Source organism: Pezoporus occidentalis, unplaced genomic scaffold (assembly GCF_034315485.1).
Source record: "Pezoporus occidentalis ecotype Australia unplaced genomic scaffold, CSIRO_AGI_Poc_V1 ctg1, whole genome shotgun sequence".
Classification (NCBI taxonomy): Eukaryota; Metazoa; Chordata; class Aves; order Psittaciformes; family Psittacidae; genus Pezoporus; species Pezoporus occidentalis.
In genome coordinates, this window is record NW_026912778.1 from 7356376 (window position 1) to 7380145 (window position 23770).

A 23770-nucleotide genomic window follows, 5' to 3' on the forward strand; every position below is an offset into this window, starting at 1 on the left:
GTACAAAAAATGCGTAATACTGAGAACAGTCCACCACTAGCAAGGACAACCGAAGGAACAAGCTTCTTCCATTTCAGGTTATAATGATTTGTCCAGTATAGGCAAAGAAAAACTATGTGACACAAACAATTAATAAGTACACAAAGTACACAAGTGTGTTTATTACATTTTTGCAAGCACTTTGTTCTACACTTCAAAAACGCCACCATCAAGCTGTTGGCACATTTATGTACAAAACAGATTAATTGTAATGCCTGCTACAAAGCATTCTTTGTGAAAATACAAACTCTAATACCAGAGAAGAGCCAAAAGCATTAACATCATTACATGAGTTTAAAAGACATTTTTAAAAATCAGCACAAACATTTTAAGACACAACTGAAACACTACAATATAGATTCCAAAAAGAAGTTTCTAATACTTTTTGCAGAACTGTAATACTGGTACTGCACATTATCAGAAAACTGTCGACCCTGTAGGAAAGCCTAAGTGTAAAAAAAATAAAACCCCAAACAAAGCCCCAAATAAAAAAAAAAAATAAATCCCAAACAAGCAAAAAAAAAGATAACAAAAAAAAAAATTCAATCAACTAATACTACTACTTAATGCATTATCATGCCACAAGTAACTATAGTATCACCCTCTACTTACTACAAGAATTGTTAAAAATTACTGATGATGCATGACTAGTAATAGTACAAAGAAGAGTTTTACTCAAGAAGTTTTATTAGAAATGCACTTACACTGAGAGAGAATTCACAATGGTCCAATAAGTGCACAAAACTACCTAAGATTTTTAACACTGACAAAAATGTCTTGTCAGGCTACATCACTTTAAAAGACACTTTACAGCATTCTTGTAGCATTAGAAATAGGCAAAAAAAAAAAAAAAGAAAGAAAAGGAAAGAAAAGAAAAAAAAGAAAAGAAAGAAAAGAAAAGAAAAAAAGAAAAGAAAAGAAAAGAAAAGAAAAGAAAAGAAAAGAAAAGAAAAGAAAAGAAAAGAAAAGAAAAGAAAAGAAGAAAAAAGTAAAGAAACAAAAAAGAATCCCAGCAAATTTGGTCCAATAATACTGACTTTTCTTACATAAGGTTTTTTGTTTTGTTTTTGGTACAGGTAATTCTTTCAAATTAAGATGACTTACCTTTCTGATAACAATTTCCTATCAAAATAAAGGATCAAATATATTACTATACTTTCAAATAATATCTTTAGTGGTCTTTCACCTTACTTCAAGGTAATACAGGAAAACCAATATGTGTAGGAAAGCTAGAAGCCAAGCTATAACATTTATGGAAGTCTCGTTTAATATATCTTTTACAGTTCAGACAGGTGCAATCCGTTTAAATATTGAAAGCAGGTAAAAAGACATCTGACTCCTATTGTCACTGTATTTTTGATATATTACTTTCATAAATGTAGCTAAGCAGTAATTTCTTACATCATCACATGAACAGCTCCAATTTAGCATAACCATCATTGAATTAAAGAGAGATCATTCTGTAAAAAACTATGGATAACTATATCACTAAATTAACAATCGTTATATACCATAACTCTTTAACAGGTAGCCGTGGTATTGAATTCCTTCAAAAGGCAAGTGGCCATGCATTGTTAGCACCACGGTCTGCATGCTCACAATACAAACAGGAATTATCACCCATGGAACTTGGAACAAGAGAATATTCTTTAAAAACATCAATAATAATACAATGTTAACAAAGATAAGAAGCACTTTTTTTCCTTTTTTTAGTTTTTTTAACTTTTTTTCTCTTTTTTTTTCTTTTTTTCTTTACCCACTACAAATTTAGAAATTGCACCCTTGATTGTTTAAAACGTTAGTAGGACCTTCATTCAACTGGATCAGGGTCCATCTAGCAAGTTTTCCAAATATAAAGCAAAGTCATCAGAATGTTTTCTTACTGTATTGTACATCAGGTACAATGGTCCCTTTGAAGTATACCTGTAGTTAAAGTAGTTACTGAACTCAAAACTAAAAAGTATAAAAAGCTACTTTTTTTTTTCAAAAACATATAATAATGCAAAAGGTGTTATGCATAACACATACAAAGTGATTAAAAAAATCAAACACATATTTGCATTTGACAATAGTTTAATATCCTTGATCTAGCAGAACTAATTAGCTTAAGAGAATTCAGGAAAGGCTATTTAGGAGCTTTGTGGTAGAGAATGGTCACACAAAGTAAGAACTAATTAAGAAACCAAGTGCTAGACAACCAAGAATTGTACATGGGTGATATGTAAGTCACCCAAACAATCTTTTGTGAGAAGCACTTTCAATTGTTTTTAAAATGGTTGGATGGCCTTTAGTTAAACAGCAAAGCATTCTCATGGTAAAAAGTAAGACAAGATTTCTTTTATGTGTAAGCATTAAGCCGCTCTTTAGAGCGAGTAGAATGAATATCATGAAGCTCTTGTTCCTCCTTTGATTTAATATCCTCATATTTTTGCATTCTGCAAGCATCTTTCACATAGGCCCAGTTGGCAGACAAGACCATGAGATAATGAACCTATAAGAGAAGTCACAGAAAGTTAGGAAGCAAGAGAACTAATCATAATAGAGCAACTTCAAACTTGAAAACTATATGATAGAGATTGATGATAGCTCTTTTATCAAAAGGAGTTAAGCATGGTTAAGTCAAGAAGTAGAACAGCAACCTGACACAAAGTTCAAGCTTGAACTGAACTGAAAAAAACAGCAAAGCATCCCTGCTTTACTATTTCAACTACTCCACACATCTTCATGGAAAAAATAGTTTCAAATAGAAGAATATAATTTGAACCTTGAACCGATTGTAGACGTGAGAATCCTAGAAATGGGGAGCCTTTGAGCAGTGTACTCATGTCTTCCTGGCCTTTTAAAACACGTGTACCAGAAAACCTTTCAACTGAAGAATACATGATGAAAACGGGACCACATAGGCACATTTCTTATCCTCACAAAAGTTATGATAACAACCCAGTAAAAGCCAAATTTAAACCTAATGCATTGCAGTTTCACTTGGCATTTTTCTTCTACTAAAAAAAAAACCAACAAACTATTCTGAAGGTACATTGGCCACAGTCTTACCTTCATTCAACTCCCATTCTTTGCCCATCCCTTCCTTAAAATTTTACAAACCCAAACTTCTGGAACTCTTGGAGTTCACACTCACTATAGGTAGGATGACTTGCCTGGAAATAACTACTTTAGTTTATATAATGTCAAATAAACATCCATGTTATATAATGACATATATGTTTAATAGTCCCACCACCTTCGTTTTTTGTTTAACACAAAGTTCCTAGATAACATTGTCACACTAAGGAGGTCATCTCTAACTATCTGTCTAATTGAATTTCACACTTCCATGACCTGAATAGCCTGAAGCCAGTGGGGCTCCGTCAAGGCTTATTCAATTTGAAGCAGGGCAGCTTCTACAGTCTGCCTCAGGATGTTTTAATTACAGACATATACAAGACAGCACATGGTTTTTGCATATTGAAACATTCTGTCCTGGTTTTGATTGGGATAGAGTTCATTTTCTTCCTAATAAATGGTGCAGTGCTGTGATTTGGCATTCATCTGTTTCAGTTGTTCCTAAGTGGTGTTTACCCTGATCAAGGACTTTTCAATCTCCCATGCTCTGCCAGTGAGGAGGTGCATAAGAAGCCTGGAGGAAGCACAGCCAGGACACCTTACCCAAACTAGCCACGGGGGTATTCCATATCACAGAACATCATGCTTGGTATACAAAGTGGTGGGAGTTAGCCAAAAGTGTCTGATTGCTGCCTGGGACAGGCTGAGCATTGGTCAGGAATTGTGCTGTATACCACTTATATTTGTTCTTCTTTTTTTTTTTTTAGTTTTAGATCTCTCTGTTATCTCCTTTTTCATTAATGTTAGCAGTAGTAGTATACTTTACTCTGTTAAACTGTTTTATTTCAACCCATTGTTTTTAATTTTTTCCAATTCTCCTCCTCATCCTATCAGGGTGGTTGCCAGCGGCACATTGCTGCTTATATTTCTTTATATGGTGAAAGTATGTTTCAACCTTTCAGAACTGTAGAATTGCATCTAGTCTAGGGAGGGTTTGGGTTTACTTTGTCTTTCCTTTCCTTTTGGGACATGTTATACCAGGAGGGCAGAAGACTAAATAACTTTTTCTTCCCGTTATATGCATCCAATATTCTGCAGAAAAGCACAGTCATACTGGGAGACAGGGACCAGACCACTTATACATTTCTCTTGTTTCAGGAGAATTGATTGCACCTCCATCTTGCAAGACAAAACCTCTGGGGAAGTTGAAGAGCACTTCTTACGTGGTAACTTTTGAGAGGGGAAACTGTCTCATAATTCAGTTTTGCTGTAGTGGTTTTAGGAAAACATCACAGGCAGAATGCTTGCTAGCTTTAGAATCAACCCTTTGGGATGGTAGAATTTACATTTAAACAACTTCATGTCTTCTGTTTCTATCTGACACAACATCAACAACAGTAAAATATATATTACATCAACAATAATTTCTGTATTTGTTTATTACCTATACAGACATGAGAAAGAATAGCAATGTTTAGAATCATACATAGTCCAAATGAATTATGATTCAAAATTCTATTTTTTTCTGTGCATTTGGATGGTGCAGAAATTACTAGCACTTAGTCCTTAATTTACATTTCTGTTGAAACAGTCAGTGCTGTCATGCTTCCTCTATGCAGTCACAGAATCCAATAAAAAGCATACTTGTGTGTGGGTAACCCTTCAAAAATAGGTGTGATTCATCAAAGTGAATTCCTAGTGGATTAGTGCCGGGTGTAACACATCTATGGCATCTTTGATATGGTACTGTGACCTATAAAGGTTTTTTTTAAACCTCGTTGAAAGTATCATGTATTTAAGCTGTGTGGCTCAATGTGCCTATGTAATTGGCTTCCACTGAAGATGTGCTTCTTTTCACTAAAAATCTTTCAATGGCTATTCCTATTCAAAACTCTTCTTTGAAATGCAGAATTGTTATCTGAACAAATTAGCATTTGATAACTACTACTGAATATACTTTAAAACAATAATGCACTGGTGAACTAATGGTTTCTTGGATATAGTTTTCTGACACTAATATACCAATATATTATTGTTATTTGGTCACCATTTTTCCAACTGGAAGCATAAAAATCTAATTTTGGAAAACCAAATAAATTATTAATATTAGTTACATTCTACTATTATTATTTGTAGTCTTGAAACAAAAATTGCATTGAAAATAAATTTCTTCCCTTTGGCTATCTCTGCTAAGTGATGCCCTCTTGGCAGGGTGTCACATAATACCAAAAAAAATGGCACAGAAGAAAAAAAAATAAATCACTAATGCAACAGGAACGCTAGGTTAATTGAATGTTCTCTGATTGTCTTTTTTTATGAATGCAATTCTAAGGAGAATGAAATATTTATTGACCTTAGGATTCAATCAAAAATTACCAGTAGCAGTTATAATGGTAATAAACATCACTAACGCTTTTCTTATGGAATGTGTAAATACTGAGTACCAGTCATTTTTCATTTCTCATTTCAGGGTGTATTATGCAAGCCTACACTGGAACAGAATCCCTATTCTAACATTATTGTTATGTTTAAGCAGATACAACACACAAAAGCCAAAGAACAAGGAACTAGCTCATGCACTTTTTTCTCATTGGAACATTTCCTTTGTCAAAATGGGATCAAATTCAAAATAATCTTCATTATTAAAAAAAAAAAAACAAAAATTTGTCCTGGCAGAAAAACTGATGCATTCACATACATACACAGAACTGACAAAAAGAGTCTGCTCCTAAAATAGCAGCATGGCAAACCTGTGAATACCCAGAAAGTCATAAATCATAAAAGTATATTACTACGGTCATGAAACAGACATGGGAGTCCACACACTTGCCTGAAGAGAGCAAGTGAACAGTAAAAATTCTAAGCATGTACTTAAAGGTGAGGTTTTATTCAAAAAAAGCAATCACGATGTTCTACTTTAAAAGGAATCCACCAACATATTTTAAATGGAGATGAGAGTACTGAATTACAGACTTATACTTTAGTAACAGCATTGAGTGATAGTATGAAAATTGAATAACTGATACTAAGTAACAACCAGAATGAATTAGCAATTCAGATGATGAAGGAAGTACAGAATGCTGGGTAGCTTACCATAGCAATGACTGCTGCTCCAGCTCCAGCAAGAGCCACAATGAACAAGTGGAATGTCATGTTTAGCTGCAAAGAGGGACAAAGAAAGTGACTTTCATGGCAGCACACTAAACAGAAACTGAACAAAAAGTAAGAATAACATAGAGCAAATAATCACTTTCCTGGTGACACCATTCTACCAAGTAATGATTACTCATACTTTTTCCAAAAGACTGAGATCCCTACATGACATTATGCTTGTACTTGTTTTGTCACAATACTCATAGCAGGGATAAAGCATAATTCTATTTTAAAATATTATATTTAAACCATAAAATATTAAGCAAACTTATAATTTAAAAATAAACAGCCCTGCACTTTTTTTTTTCCAATTACAATAATACCTTACGAGATCTATAAATGTTTGTGGTGGTTTCAATAGTGGCAGAGACAGCCTAAAGAAACCCTATTTCCCTTCATTAGGTGTAGCTTTCCATCCTCACATACTGATTTACTTCCCTTCCAAATTTCTCAATAAAGTTTAACCAAAGTCATATAATATAAAACAGGTTTCTTAAACAATCCAAGTTAACTACCTTCCTTTCCCCACTCCAAACAAAATGACTACATTTGTTTTAATTTTAGTGTTCTGGTTTGCCAGCACACTGAGTGTTGACTGCATAGCAAGGGTTGCATTTTCTTAGATGGTTTTGTTACAAAGGCAGATCGTGTACCTTCATTCTAAGAAGATTTATTCAAACACAGTAAGACCCAGTGAAGCATTTATCAAAGCATTCTCTGACTTCAGAGGGATCAAGATTTTAGCCTGTCTTTTTATGTGAATAGATGTAATTTTGTTTATCCTTCATTCCTGATCATTTAAAAATGCAGAAACCTCAGCCAGACTGAAATAGGTGGCCTTTGCCTAAGGGAAAAACTGCAAGGAAAAATGTACTAGGTGTTATTATCCTAACACACTACAAGGTTTGGTCAAATCCATTTGAAATCTTTACTTTCCTGTCACAACAGTAATCATAAGATCTTCAAACAGTGACTCATTGTATAGACCTATTCATTGTGCAGCAGATGCATTAGCTTTCAAAAACATCTCAGTAGAAATATACATGACAATGGGATTCATAAAAAAGAAATAAAAAAAATACAAGCATATTTTAGAAAACAAAAAGCTGTAGAAATTGTACTGTCTAAATCTGATATGTGATAAATGACTAGGGAAAGTACTTGCTGACTGTATTTTCCACTGGGATTTTATTGCATCACCATAGCTATTAGAATTAGAACATTAAGAGCAAGAAAACACACATCAGTTATTTTCTACTATAACATATATTATGATTTGCCAAAAATATCACATTATTCACCTCATTAGAGTCACACATCTTGATGAAACTTTCTGAAGAGGTGCAAACCTTCTTTTCCTCTCCAATAGTTACAATACCTGGAAGCAGAATAAATATTCACAATATTTAATATTCTTATCATATAGAATCTTACTTCATATGAGCTAAGATATACAAATTCTTGACTGCCTTGTAGAACTTTAACAAAAGTCAATTTTTTGTTGATGATCAGGGGCTGAAAAACCTCCTCTATTACGAAAGGCTGAGAGAGTTGGGGTTGTTCAGCATGGAGAAGACTTAGGGGAGACCTTATATTGGAAGGTGAAGCCTTCCAATACTTAAAAGGGCCTACAAGAAATCTGGAGAGGGACTTTTTACAAGGGCATGTAGTGACAGGAAAGGGGGAATGACTTTAAACTGGAAGAGAGGAGATTTAAATTAGATATAAGGAAGAAATTCTCTACTGTGAAGGTGGTGAGACACTGAAACATGTTGCCCAGAAAAGCTGTGGCTGCCTCATCTCTGGCAGTGTTAAAAGCCAGGTTGGATAGAGCCTTGGGCAACCTTGTCTAGTGGAAGGTCTCCCTGCCCATGATAGGGTAGGATGGAGCTAAATGATTTTTAAGGCCCCTTCCAACCCAAACCACACTGTGATCTATGATACTAGTTAATTTCAGCCATCAAAAAACTAACACAGAATGTATTTAGTGAAAGCCCTATTAGGAAACATGGAGATAATAATTTTTCAGCCATTTCTGAAAGCATCTTCATCCCTGGTTTTGATCAACACACTAATCAAAACAATGGAAATTTATTTGCAACTACTACATATACTCACCATGTTGTTCACAAACATTCTCTATACTCATGTGAAGAAAGGTGCTGCATATTGTTTTCAAATGTGTTGATCTGCTACAAAGCTTCATTCAGTAGTTATAAAAAAGCATTACCCAAACATGCACTTTATTGTAATAACAGTTTCTCTATCAACAAAAATAACTAGAATCTGATACATTGTTTCCTTTAGATAATGTCTAGATTGTAAATAAAAGACTAGCTTGAAGAGAACTGTTATAACTTGGTTATCATGAAAAATGGTACTGTTCTTTCTATCAGTAATCAGTGTTTTTTACACTGAATTTACAGGAACCAGGTATGTTCACAGAATATACATTTTGTATGTTAATGTTACACACACATTTTAAATAGAATTAATGGTAAAAAGTAGCCATGAGCATTAGCAAAATAAAAAGTCATAGAAAGAATTAATACTCTTGAGATCTTTATGGATAATTGCTTTCTCAACTCACTTCTCAAGCTGGGGGGGGAATCAATAAATTAAAAAAGTCTTTTTTCCCCATGTGAAAACACTAATGTGAAATATTTCATTGAAATATCACCACCAACACAAGAATTCTCAGACTTTTTAGAGTTCCAAATCCCCTTTTGTCCAGATTTATCATCCCATCAGAACACAGGTATGTGCATATCCCAACTTTATTTTAACCTTCACAGTTTAGGCTTTAGCCCTACTCTTTCTTCACCAGCCTCTTCGAGTGTTACTGTTTATATTATCACTCCTCATCAACATTTTTGCAAGCAATCAATCTTGTCCTGTCCCAGTTCACCTCTGCAGATAGAAATGATCGCCTAGGATCCACATCTGCAAATCAGTGTCCTACCACAAGATTAAAGAGTCATTCTTCAGATAAATGACTAATTAAGCATTTCAGACAAGTTCCAGCAATTTCAAAAGAAGAGACTAAACAGAAACCCCAAGCCAAATTTTCAGTACTCTGGGAAGATCAACAATGCTGATTAAATTTTGTCAGGCCCAGAAATGCAGTGCATTTTTAATATACTGCCTTGACTAGTGTGCAAAAGGAGAGAAAGTGATGCTTAACAATTGTTTCAGAAACACTGAAGCAGTTCATTTGAGATACAATATGATGTTTTCTTTTATGAAATCTTGGTTTATATTTAGTGCTGTTCATTCACATACCATACTGGCGAAGATCCAAGCAGAGATTAGCTCCATCCACTATGGTGGCATTTCGGCAAATGGTCCACAGATTGAAGTACATGTAAACAGGCAGAGATGTAAAAGCTGTAACTCCAAGCCAGGCCAACATAAAGATGTATGTCAGCATAATAAACTGCAGCAAAAGAGGAAAAAAAACAAAACCGGTGGTATGTCAGAATTTAACTGATACTCCATTGCAAAAAAGGGAACAGAAACGTGACACACGCATTTCTGACTGTATTTGTCTGTATCTGCCCTTATTTAAATGATGGTTTTGGTCTGATGATCAATTAACAATCTGGTCAAAATGACTTATGGAGCACTAAGATGATGTTTCTGAAGAAACAGCAGTTATGCTTCCAGAAGTACAAGCTTATTCTGCATTCTTGTCACTCTTGGGCCTACAATTGATGCAAAGCACCACATCTGAAGCACAGACAGCTGCATGCTTTGTGAAGCTTGTCTCTCCCTCTCTCTCATCACCAGTACTCCATAGTTAAGACAAGAGGCCACATGGTTGGATTTTTTCCACTATCAATCATGATGCAAAATATTAGAATGAAATACCATAGCTTTTGCTTGCTTTTGCTTTTAAAATTTGACTTTTAATAAAACCAATACATTATCCATGGCAGTGTCAGAATCTCATTGGCAAATCCATTCTGTATTGAACCAATGAGACAACATATTTGTCATTTTATTACCACACTTGAACATATTTGGGGTCTACATAAAGGAAATTCATCATTCAGAACAAATTAGGGTGCTTACTTCTGTTAAGAAGTATATTAAATTATGTGCTTTGCAACATGTGTTCTCCAAAGGCTACACATTTTCTTTTTTTAGCAAAGATTATAGCAATCTGCTTGTAGGAGGCATTGAACTCTACTTGCCTTCAGGGCCAGTAGTTACATTAACACACCCAGCTTCTGTACGTAGCTAAGCATGCTACATTACTACTCTCTGTTAACCTGAGACAACTAGTAGACACATTCACCAATAACGATTACCTTTTGATTTTATGCTGTGGAAAAGATATGAAGATGCTACATAATTAAATGTGGAAGTAAATCAGCCCCAAGATTTGATGGCTTCAGAAATGCTGACAAATATAAACACATTCCTGAATCAAAAAACTTTCAGCACACTAGTACTTTAGTTGCTTACTATAGAAAAACACTGACTCTGAGAATAAGAACTGGTTTTGTAAACTGACTAAGAGGGTCCATAATCTGCTTAAAATTAAAACTTAACAACTACGTAAGGGGAAAATAGACAATATCTTCTAATTCTTTTTTAATGTAAGTTCTCTCACATCAGGTGATAAAGGCAAAAGCTTATTTATAAACACAGATTTTATCTGTGGAAATCAAACAAGGCCAGACTCAAAAAGGTTGTAAATAGTAGTAAGAATTGTTAGAGGGGTGGCTTGTCCATGTGGACCTGACCAGGAAAGCAATTCAAAACAACAAACAGATTGAATTTTAGGTATGGCAGTTTTATTACTTTGAAGTTATGGGATGGACATTCTCAAGCAACATTAAAGAAGCCTTAATTTCATTTAATTTAACTCGTTTCCAAAGATTATTAAATAAAAGCTATTTAAATTCTGAGGAAGTGTATTTACATAGGGATCTAATGTAGTTTAATTAATCCAGTTTAAAATTCAATTCAGATTAATTTTCCTGATTGTCCCTAGATAGATGAGTCTTTTGCCAGTAGTTTGAAAAGCTAGAGTATTTACAGCACTAAAAATAATTAGCAGAAGGGTGCAGGAATGTTAAAATAGAACTAATAGAAGTATTCCATATACTTGGTATCTTCTTTCTATCCTTTATTTAGGACTCAACACTTTAGCTTTACCTGCCAGTTGGTAAGTAAGGAACCATTTTAACTTTAGCATCAAAGCAGTTTAAAGATTTTTAAAATGTGTTCATAAAGATAATGGAGGTTTTCCTTTCCAACTTTTCCCAAAACCATACTTACTAGAAAATCAATTGGTAAAGTGAAAGCGAAGTCTATAAAAAAAAAGTATATGATAAATCTACTACTTGAATGTTACAGAAGACTTTTCTGCCTGTCAGTTGCTTTATATAATAGAAATACTATTCTAAATACTGAAGAGAAAATCATCAATGCAAGTAAATAGTGTTCTGTACACACTTGTATTTATTTATTTTTCATTACTGCTCCTTTATTTTTTTCTCTCCATACTACTGTGGTAAGGCTAATGAGACAACATCTGGTTCAACCCCAGGCACTCATTTACAAATAATTACTTGGAAAATTACTTAGAAATGTAGATTCACTTCAGGTCTATGAATTCCCAACTAAAATGCTGTGTCTGATCTTAATTTATTATCAAGCTAAATAGTTGTACTCAATTTTTCTAAAGTGGGAGGGAGACATAACAAAGAAGGCTTTCCCTTCTCAGAATTGCCTTTAAATTCTCAGTTTACTATATTCTAGAAATATTTTAAAAGTAAAATCAGCCTTCTATTCTATGACTTAGGTAAAACTAGGTAAATCTGAGACCTTATTTTTGAACCTTCTAGAATTTCTAAACTACGTAATAGTTCATAAATTTAGTACATCTTTCAAAGTAGTACATGTATAATAATTTAATGGACAACTAAATATTTGATATTAGTTACATTACTGAGCTGTGGTAACTATTTTTAAGATTAGGTTCCACACAGATTCAGAAATCTTCCTCCTCTGTGATTACTACAGAATGGAGAAAAAATGTCAGCCTTATTATGAGCATTACTATCCCCTCTTAATATCATTTTATTTCCTGAGCTGCAGTATGGATGAAATTCTTTGTAGTCTTGCTTGCTTAAGAAGCTTGCTTAAATATTTGTGCTGAGATAATACAAAGCATTGGTGTAGCAAAGAGGGAAAAAACAGAGCTTATTATCCCCTAAAAAACCAAAATCTGCCTTGGGCATAGAATAAGAGCAGCAGAAATCTGTCAGATGATAGCTGCTGGGATCACATGAACTGCTTTCTTAGAGAGAATTCCATTCTTGTTTGTGGAAGAGATTCTCTTTTAAAAACATGAGCCTGTTTAGTTGTGTGTCTTAGAAAAGTGAATCAAATGCTGATTTAATTTTAAAAAGCATATTTTAGAAAACGAAGAACTTCATTTTTCCTCTGTCAGTCATTTTTAACCGAATAGCCAACGGCCAATAATATGCCCAAATTCATGTCATAACACCTGTCCTGGGTTCAGCAGTAGCAGTCATTTTTCTCCTTCTTGGTAGCTGGTGTAGTGCAATGTTTTGACTTTCAGCTCGGGAACAGAGCTGATAACAAGCGATGTTTTGGTTTGGCCAAGGACTTTGTGAGCCTCATGCTCTGCCAGGGAGGAGGGGAAGCCGGGAGGAAGCAGAGACAGGACACCTGACCCAAACTGACCAAAGAAGTATTCCATACCACAGCACGTCATGCCCAGGATGTAACTGGGAGTTAGCCGGAAGGGCTGGGAGACTGCAGGGTTGGAGGAGGTATCGGTCAGAGCTTGGTCGGGCTGGGGGGGCGAGTTATCGGTTGGCTGGTGGTGAGATGATGTATTCTCTTCCCTTGTTATTTCCTTTATCATTATTATCATAGCAGTAGTGATTTGTGTTATACCTTAGTTACTAAACTGTTCTTATCTCAACCATGAATTACCTGACTGGGTTTAAACCACGACAACACCAAAACAAATAGAGGGAAAAATTTAGAGAAATTTCTTCTGTTTCACGTAAGCATAACTAAAATTTCACATTAAATCACTTGGTAGTTATGAGTTATCCTTGGAAGCTGCCATAACTGATGTCAGTGAAGCAAAACACAAAAATGTGATCTGGGTAATACTACAATTTGTGCTTCAGGGGCAGTAAGAAGCAAAAGGTTAACCTTGTACAAGAAGTTAGCAGTTTCTAGAAATTGAAGGTGCTAGTTTGTAATTTCATTATAATGAGTGAAATTGTGAATTTTATTTTTTCCTTAAACTACAGGTGAAAAATTAGAGGTTTTTTTTAGGTAATTTTCTCTGTTATTAGAATCTTCCCTCTTCACTCTTGAGACTTTACAAAAAATTCTTAAGGAGCCTGTTCACTCCAGGTACTAAATTCAGAACTGTCTCCTAAGAGTCAAAGGGATCTTTCTCCTTTGAAGCAGCATTCACAATATGTGACAAGCCAAAGATTTATGAAATAGCAGTACAGCATCTTAAAGAGGTATCACAGAGGTTCTTTAGTGTGCTATGTACTGCATTGGTAGTGAAAATTGTTTTCTCTGGTCTGTAAGAAGCCAAACACATAAACGCAAAACAAACTATAAATGATAGTAAAATTCATCTACCAAATCATGAAGATAAAAGTTCACTAATCTATACTCAGTTCACACTAAGAAAGAAAAGCTAAAGTAAATAATTATTTGAACAAAACAATTCTATAACCTTTTTAGAGGTTAATGTTTCATACCAAACACCATGGCTGGTAAAACCCTCTTGTTGGATTTAATAAGATTTTTGTTGGCAGTAATGGCTTTCCTGAATCACAGATTATCAAAGCCAGCAAATCATCAACCCTTCTGGAAAGATTTTTTTCTTATAAAATCTGTTGCACAAATCAATTTCAGGAAGTAGAAATTTCAGAGCACGATCTGAAATGGTATGTATACAGCACGACAGCTTTCCTGGTGGTCATAGCTGGTTGAAATCTTGTTTCCACTGAAAACATTACCTAAATCTTGTCTATTTTAATAAGATCTAGATTTCAGTTACCACTTTCTTTTAAAAATTTATGGCTGCTTGTCCCTTGAAAAGTACATTCATTGAATTTCAAATACTGTTCTTCTTTCAGTGTGTTATACATATTTTAAGACCTGAAGAAATATTAGATGATTGCTTCAGTGACCCAAGGGACAGTCTGTGACATCATATCTAAAAGGTACTATCACTACAGAGAGATGAATTGTAATGGAAACACAGTAAACTCCAGTCACTTTATTGCATGGGAACACTACTGCTTATTATAAAAAATAAAATACAAAAACAACATAACAACATAGCAACAAATTCAGAAGTGCCTGAATAAAATTTAACTTCAGAAACCTCATGTCACTATGTAATTTTCTCTTACTTCTAACCCACTCAGCACGTGTATGTTCACTTCCTCCCAATTTAGTCATATACTTTTTCTGAACTCTCTGACATGAGCTTTCAACACAGAGAGCTGTAAGATGCACATCTTAGAATCATAGAATAGTTAGGGTTAGAAAGGACCTTAAGACCATCTAGTTTCAACCCCCTGCCATGGGCAGGGACACCTCACACTAAACCATCTCAACCAAGGCTCTGTCCAACCTGGCCTTGAACACTGCCAGGGATGGAGCATTCACAACTTCCCTGAGCAACAATTCCAGTGCCTCACCACCCTCACAGGAAAGAATTTCCTGCTTATATCCAATCTAAACTTCCTCTATTTAAGTTTTAACCCATTATCCCTTGTCCTGTCACTACAGTCCCTAATGAAGAGTCCCTCACCAGGATCCTTATAGCCCCCCCCCTTCAGAAACTGGAAGGCTGCTATGCGGTCTCCACGCAGCCTTCTTTTCTCCAGGCAGAACAGCCCCAACTTTCTCAGCCTGTCTTCATATGAGAGGTGCTCCAGTCCCCTGATCATCCTCATGGCCCTCCTCTGGACTTGTTCCAACACTTCCATGTCCTCATGTTGAGGACACCAGAACTGTACACAATACTCCAGGTGAGGTCTCACAACAGCAGAGTAGAGAGGCAGGATCACCTCCTTCGACCTGCTGGTCACGCTCCTTTTGATACAGCCCAGGATACGATTGGCTTTCTGAGCTGCAAGCGCACACTGAATCCAGCTCATGTTCATTTTCTCATTGACCAGCACCCCCGAGTCCTTCTCCGCAGGGCTGCTCTGAATCTCTTCTCTTCCCAACCTGTAGCTGTGCCTGGGATTGCTCTGACCCAGGTGTAAGACCTTGCACTTGGCATGGTTAAACTTCATGAGGTTGGCATCAGCCCACCTCACAAGTGTGTCAAGGTCCCTCTGGATGGCATTGCTTCCCTCCAGAGTATCAACCGAACCACACAGCTTGGTGTCATCGGCAACAAGACCGATGAACAAGACCAGTCCCAGCACAGATCACTGAGGGATACTATTTGTTACTGGTCTCCAGCTGGACATTGAGCCATTGACCATAACTCTTTTGCGTGTGGCCATCCAGCCCGTTCGTTATCCACCGAGTGGTCCATCCATCAAATTGTTCTCTCCAATTTAGAGGCAAGGATGTCGTGTGGGACAGTTGCGAACACTTTGCACAAGTACCTTGCTGTGTCTATATCCATTTAGATTTTTTATCCTATGACACCCACACAAAAATTCATTTACTTTCAGCTTTATGATCTAAGAAGTTCTTTCCAAGCCTTCACAGGCTCAGAAATTGTCTTTAACAGCTTTTGCCAGATATCAAAACCCTACCTACAGAGATCATACACCTCCATCCTGCCAAAAGCCTATTATGCTTTGGTATGTAACCCTGTCTGTGCAGGACATCACCTGAAGATAAGCCCAGGGTGACCCTGGCTGTTTCTAACTGGAACAATGGGAGGCATCTGACCTCTGCAGTGCATTGTGTCGCCCTGGTTCTGGTACAGGTTCTACATTGCACATCAGAACAAGGCCCTCTGTGCCATTTGGTGGCAACTCAGAAGCATGAACAGGAATATCTTTTCAATTTCTTCCTGAACTACCATCTCTCTAAAACCACATTCATTTTCATTCATCTATAGATTTCATTTCAATACTAATAAAATCTTACTTAGCTTTAGCACTTTGCCCAGCCTTAAATTCATAAACTATTTTTGGCTTGCAGGTATTTTGTTTCAGTCTTGTCCATTTTTCCTATGAGAAATTCCTCTTAGTTGATACTACTGTTTCCTTACTCTATGCACATTCTACATAAATATATTTACATACTCTTTTTTAAATTAGTTATTACAGTTGCCAAGTATTTTCTCAAATGCTGAACTTCATCTTAAGTTGTACTGCTAGAGTGCACAATTCTTCCTACAGTTTATAAGTCAGAATTTGAAGTACGACATGTGTTCCTACCTCAGATTTATTGTTGTATTCAATTTTCTATAATGCAGGGTTCTGCCTACTACCTTACATCTACAGTACCAAATCAGTACCTCTTTTGATCAATAGACTTTTATCAAAGATTACTGTAAATATTAGATGTTTTGTTCTTGTTGACAATCTGTATTTTTACCCTATAGGTGTTTAGTTCTTTTTCATTTTGTGAGGTTCAGAATTCATTCAAACAGAATTTTGCAATTTTTGCACTTTTAAATAAGAATCTCTACATAAATGCTTCAACTTCTTCCCAAAGTTTTTTACAACAGCATCTTAAATGTATTGTTCTCCATGTGGAAATACGAGAGAGAGTAAGGGAAAATCTTGATTAGTTCCTTTGGAAAGGACTTTAGCATTGCCAAAGCTAAAACAGCATTTGCTGCTTAAATAAGAGTGTCAGGTTGTCTAGAACTAGCAATACTGCTTTTATATATTTAAATCTAAATAAATCACAAATTAAAAAATTATACAGATGCCTTTAAACTTACTGATATATCAGTGCTTATAAAATTACAGATCATTCTTTGCCACCCTAGACATCATCTCTTGACATTCATTCACCCTCTTCTTACACACAGTATGAAATCTAAATATGTTTAAGGACTGTTAAGTATCTCATAACCAAACAGCCTCCTCTAACATTCCCATTTTTGCACTCGCTAGTATCTCCTAAATTCATCCCTCATTTCTCAAAAGAAGTAAAAGATGAAGCAAAAGTATTTCAGCTTATATAATTTTACATATAATGCTGCTGGAATACAGATACTAATGGTGTGATCTTACCACTAAATGTGCTATAAATCACAGAAAATGCACACAAAATCTTTTCTGCTTGGTCTAAATTATCATTCTCATCACTAACAATCACTTGTTGGACACGTATTATTTCCAGTACAAAACATGTTCCTTCTATCTCTCTCTCTGACATGTTATATTCCCAGGCACAGATCCAAGAGTCTTGTTGAAACATGGATACATTTCATGCTATGCTATTACTGTCATGTGGTTGATTCTTCTTGGCTTACATTCAAATCAACTGCTTCAACACAAAAAGAAAAAAAAAAAAAAAAGTCAATGTTGGTCCAAATTTATTTTCACAGTGGGACAGACTTTAAGCATCCATTTTATGGATGTGTTCTGTTTAAGGTTTTTTAAACATTTTTCTTCTACAGACATTTTTTGTGGACGAAAACCTGATTTTGACAAAATTAAAAGCAATTTTTCTGGTTAATTTCTGTCTTTCGTTTCCACACACATTTTCCTAAAATTTCCTTTTAATGTATATTTCAAGGTTGAAATATTCTCTGCATGATGTCTATTGCTTTGCAACTATTAAGATGCTTATATAAAGCCGGTTTACTTTCTGATTTACTCTCAATTTATTTACTGGTAGCAATGGGGGAGGAGATTTCCACAGCTGCATCAGTAATACCAAAAGAAGATACTTTAACAAACTGATTAATTTTTTGAAACCTTGCTTTGTAAATAAATCCACTAACAGAGCATATAAAGAAGAAATCCTTATGATGCAAGAGATTTATCTTTTCTGTACTTCCTTATAAAACAATTATACTAATTTTAATTGGTTTTTTTTTTAATTTATGAATCTTCTTTAGTATATTGATGGTTTTGTAGCATTGTGCTGCTTAAAGTTGTTTGCATTACTTATTTTATATGTACTTCAGGCAAGATAATAATTTTTTCATTCCAACAGGCTTCTGATGTCCTGCAGAGAACATTGGATCTTATCTATTTAACAGCTGCTGAATTTCCTATTTAATTTTGCAATCTTCCAGATAGGAATTACTTTTTCTCAAAATGTATATGCTTATATTTTCACATTCTCAAAGCTTTCCTCTTCCTCTTGTTTTTTTTTTGGTGGTGTTTCTAACACTTTGGGCACTCTTCAAGAAAACTATTGCTTTTGTGTTTAAATGTAGTTACAGATAAATAAACCAGTTTTAAAACTACTTTAGAAAAATAATAATAGTGGAGTAGGGATCTGTCGTGGTTTAAACCCAGTCAGGTAATTCGTTCGCTCACTTCCCCCCCTTTCTTGCCCTCCCCCTGCTCTCTTCGAAAAGAAAGCAACTCCCACGGGTTAAGATAAGAACAGTTTTAACTAAGGTATAACACAGATCACTACTGCTACCACCAATGATAATAATGATAAAGGAAATAACAAGGGAAGAGAATACATCACCTCAGCACCAGCCGACCGATAACTTGCCCCCCCAGCCCGACCAAGCTCTGACCGATACCTCCTCCAACCCTGCAGACTCCCAGCCCTTCCGGCTACCTCCCAGTTACCTCCTGGGCATGACGTGCTGTGGTATGGAATACCTCTTTGGTCAGTTTGGGTCAGGTGTCCTGTCCCTGCTTCCTCCTGGCTTCCCCTCCTCCCTGGCAGAGCATGAGGCTCACAAAGTCCTTGGCCAAACCAAAACATCGCTTGTTATCAGCTCTGTTCCCAAGCTGAAAGTCAAAACATTGCACTGCACCAGCTACCAAGAAGGGGAAAAATGACTGCTACTGCTGAACCCAGGACAGGATCTTATTAAATTCTGCTTCTTCATGGGTCCTTCAGGCTGTGTTCATACCACATAACCAATTCAAAGACATTGAATAAGAAAAAAAAATCTGTTCCATCATGACCCACTCCCTACCAATACAGGCAGGTGCTTGTAGAAAATTTTCCAGGTATTTTCTTCCAAGTTGCTGATAAACCTATTTATCAGTCTCTGATACATACTCTAATGGTTTTCAGTGATGCCAAGTTTCTTTACACACAATAAGATAACATGCAGCTGGGAAAAGATCGCACTATACAGATTGTTTACCTTTTTCACACTGCCAAGACTGCAATTTTTGTTCAGGAAATTTGCATGGTCTATATTTGGGAACAAGACAGTGAAGCTTAAACTAGAAAGTAAAAATTACGCTCTTGCAACTTCTTTAAACAGATGTGTGACTGAAAGTGAATGCTTGGCTGTCAAAAATAGGAACATGTATTCTTTCCTGATTTGTTCTTAGTGGGGCTTCAGGAGCCTCTGAGAGAATCAAGGGGTACAGATCTTAATTTCCCATTTGCTGTTTTACCAAGAAATGAAAGTTAATAACATGACTTTTAATCAGACAGGGGATTCTGAAAATGTGACCCTAAACCTTAAAGCTCTTTAGCTAAAAGAAATATTGATCAAAATACTCTGGTTTGCTAAGACTAAGCAGGTAATGCAAATGCTAATCATCATATGTAATAAAGGCATACAAGCAACAAGGGGATAAATTTACAAGTTCTCCTCCTTCTTCCTTGGCAAGCAATACCAAAAAAAAAACCACTTAGAATGGTTACTATGAATTTATAAGACATCAATAGGAAGATGCAGTTGATCTGAAGGAAAAAAGCTGCATATGGTTTCTGTGGATTTTGGAGATAATAACTTTGAGTGGGAGAATTGAAAAACAAGCAGGATAGAAAACATTGGGAGTATATAAGGAACACATCTTTGACCATAAATTTGTGATGACACAGCTGACATTCACAAATTTGAATAACTACAAAAAGGGTAAGATATCTAGAAGCAGTGAAAAAGAACGAGACAACCAGGGTAGAACAGAGTTCAGGAAAAACTGATCATCTGATGAAGTGTTTCAGTTAAAACTGAGAAGGAGTATCTAAACCAAAGGGAAATACAGCTATCATCTTGAACAATTTATGATGGTTCATAACAGAAAAGTAAAGCCCATGGAGGAAGCGTAACAGCTCCCACAGTCGAGCACACCTTGGGAATGTATAACAGGACTTTCTCAGAAAACTGTTCAACTAAAGAAACTACTTGTTGACTGAGCTTACATGGCAAAGAAAAATTCTGTCCTCGATGTGAAAGACACACTTACAGCACAATCTGAAGCAAAAAATGTTTTGTCCGGTTTGTCAAGAACAAAATTTCTGTCAGTGGGCAGCCAGACCAAGAGAAGCTACTGGCAAGGCATATCACAATGTCTGGCACACTCTATTAAGGGAAGCAAAGATCCCTGTAGTCAACAAAAAGGCTGTGTATAAAACACAAACTAAGTTATGTGAGAACAGGAATGATTAGATGAAAGAGTTACTTCATAAGTGTGATATCCCTGAGTGAGAAAAATCTCAGTATAAAATAAAAATAACCTAACAAAGCAACCTGGCCAATTACAGAAATAAGACAGACTGAAAATACAGTCAGCATCTAAAAATATATATATATAAAAAAATCTCTGAGCTCAGCGCAGAAGACTTCTTAAAGTATAACAAGTAGAGAAATTAAGAAAAAGTAATAACTTGCATTATTCTTTAAGAAACTGTATGTATATTAATAGTGTATTTGGGAGTATTGGCATAAAGATGAGATTCTTTTAACCACTCATCTGAGTTCTGAAGTATTGCTGGGGCTTATCATTCCTACTTCAAGAACAAGAACAGATTACAAGGAATCTAGCGCTCTAAAGAAATTCCAACACTGGTCTAGTATCCAGAGGTCTGATGAATCTCAGAAACCTATAAAATTGTTAATAAGTTTTATTTTATTTTCTAATTCCAGCAGTGTTTATATAGCAAATGTTATTCACCTAAACTCCAGTTAAAGGGGGAAAGCATCCTACCAAACTTAGATGTCTGAAATGCTTAATGAAAAAGATCAACTTGAAAGACTTGAGGGTTATTTTTTTTGCAGAAAATAGGACAGTCTTAGAAAAATTCATCTCATCTGAGAAGTCTCTCTAACCCTCTTATCTCTCCTTTAACTACTGAAGGAGCGTAGGCCCTTCTTTTGGCAACCTTAGCAACATTACTAGTTAGGTGAGATACATCTGTGTCACAACACATTCCCTCTGAAACTAACTTCTCCATTAGCTTCTGGGTTATTGTGGCAATAATACACAATTCTGGTTTTTAACTATGCAGTGTGAAAGGTCAGACCACCATATGAATCTCAACTGCCCCATTTCCCATGTCAGTGCCTGAAACTACTCATGGCATTTGTCGCTTACCACGTATGGGGACAAAAGTTTTGTTAGACTTTCCATATTTCAGATTGTATTAAAGGATTCTAGACTCATAAGTACATCTGATGTCTCAGAGAGAAGGTACTTCTCATATATGAAGAAGCAGTGGTATGAAGCATTCTGCATTCTTCAGATAAAGCAGTATTCAATCAGAAGGAAGGCCTCTCTGTCTGTCAGCTCAGCATTTTGCCACCAGGATATGCAGATACAGTATCTGATTTTCAGAAATGAGAGCTTCATTTCTAGCATTCAGAACTGATGCATCTGTTCTGGGTGGGAAAGACAGCTGAGCCTGCATTGAACTCTGCTCCTTCTGTTACTCAGAGAATCAAATGTCAACATGATGAAGTTTCACTGCTTCTAGAATAACTGGTCTGGTAACGGCAAAATGAAATGACAATTTCCATCACTTACACAGGTTTTTTTTCAAAACATTTGTGAAGCTTCTATAACTTTTCTTGAAAGATAAATTCTGGAAATGTTTTGGAAAGTTCAAGTTTTATTTTAAGCACTCAAGCAGCATGGGTCAAATAGTATATAGTATTGAGATAGCCAAAATAATTTTCAAAGGCAGAAAAATCCCTTACATTCATTGAAATAAAATGTTCCTAAATACTAAATATAATGAAGATATATCAGTCAGTGCAACTTCAAATATAAAACAGACTTCTCTAGAGCCTTAACAAGTTTCTTTTAAAAGGTGATATACAAAGAAATAGAAATACAATTGCCAGGATGAAATCTTTATCCACTGTTTTCTGATCAGATAAAAAGATCTGCTTCCCCATTTCTTAGCATAGAATGAAGAAAAAAGCCTAATCTGTGTTGCTTTCTTCACTTTTTAATTGACTCTGTAAGCAGGCATTCTAAAATAAGGTGTAAATGAGTCTTTCCATGATCACGCTAGCTTAATATAAATAGGAAGGGTATTAAATCACAAATATACAGTGACACAGTTGGCTTCAGGCCCGTCTCCCATTCTTCACAAATCATGCTGCAGCACAATTATATATAGCTGTTTATTTAATTCTCTAAAAGCATGCTCAGACATAGAAAAATGAAGACTAAACCACAGCTTTCCCTTCTCAAATGTGACTGGCATTGTTACACTACTTTTATTTTACTTGTCATAGTAAATGAATTCTGAAAACGCTGCCAATGAGGCTCTTCACTGTCACATTTACAGGCCCTCTCTCAGATCTGAGACGACACACTCCACAGCAGCACTGGCATGACTTGGATGCTAACACTCTGAATACTCTTATTAATCAACTATATAATCCCTGGAAATGTTAGGTTGAGCTATTTCTTTTTCCATTACTTCAGGCAAAAAAAAATCCTTTTGCTATGCAGAACTTGAAAGTGAGATATTCACAGTGAAGGAGAGTCAGAAAGGGCACATGAAAAGTTTTGTAGATGTTGGCTTTCAGTTTTCTTAAAAGCCTGCTGTTCAAAAACTAATTTGGTAAAGAAGAAAAAGGATGTTACCCTTCAGATTTCCTGTGAGAAATATAGCTTTTCCATACAAAGTTAAAACAAGCTTTACCTCCTTGGAATTTGTTTATTTTTGTCCTCCATTTTCCTAGTAGATTTGGTCACAAGCATAAGAAACATGGTCATTAATATTTTGCATAATAGATTGCAAAATATTAATGAGAAGTGATTGGTGACAATGGTAAAGCGAAAGGACATAATTTTCAGACTTTAAAAAGTTAATTTATTATTTAGAAATACATCAACAAATTTGATGGGAAATCATAGAACCATAGTCACAACTGGATTTTTAAAAAGGTGGTTTTGATGTGGAGCCATTTTATCATTTTAATTCTTGAAAACAACAAGTATTCTGTGTGCACATTCCTCTGAGCATTAGGGTATTGACAAACTGTTTAGTCTTTGGCAGTTTATATTTTTATATTTATAAAATTACTATATCAATATTTTATCCAAGGAAGCTTTCTTGCAACATGCAGTATCTGCCAATCCTCTTCAATAACATTAGCTCATTCTGGCAACTG

General features: G+C 35.5%; 1 protein-coding gene across 1 annotated transcript in view; it reads right to left on the bottom strand.

Annotated features, from left to right (window-relative positions):
- Window positions 1–1192: 1192 nt before the first annotated feature.
- Window positions 1193–23770, bottom strand: part of GPM6A (glycoprotein M6A) — a 120713-nt gene continuing 98135 nt past the window's right edge. The window contains exons 4-7 of the mRNA XM_062623309.1: window positions 9535–9688; window positions 7554–7630; window positions 6193–6258; window positions 1193–2530 (exon numbers count right to left, since the gene is read on the bottom strand). Of these exons, the coding sequence (XP_062479293.1) occupies window positions 2378–2530; window positions 6193–6258; window positions 7554–7630; window positions 9535–9688 (450 nt within the window). The 3' untranslated portion in view covers window positions 1193–2377. The remainder of the gene's footprint in view (window positions 2531–6192; window positions 6259–7553; window positions 7631–9534; window positions 9689–23770) is intronic.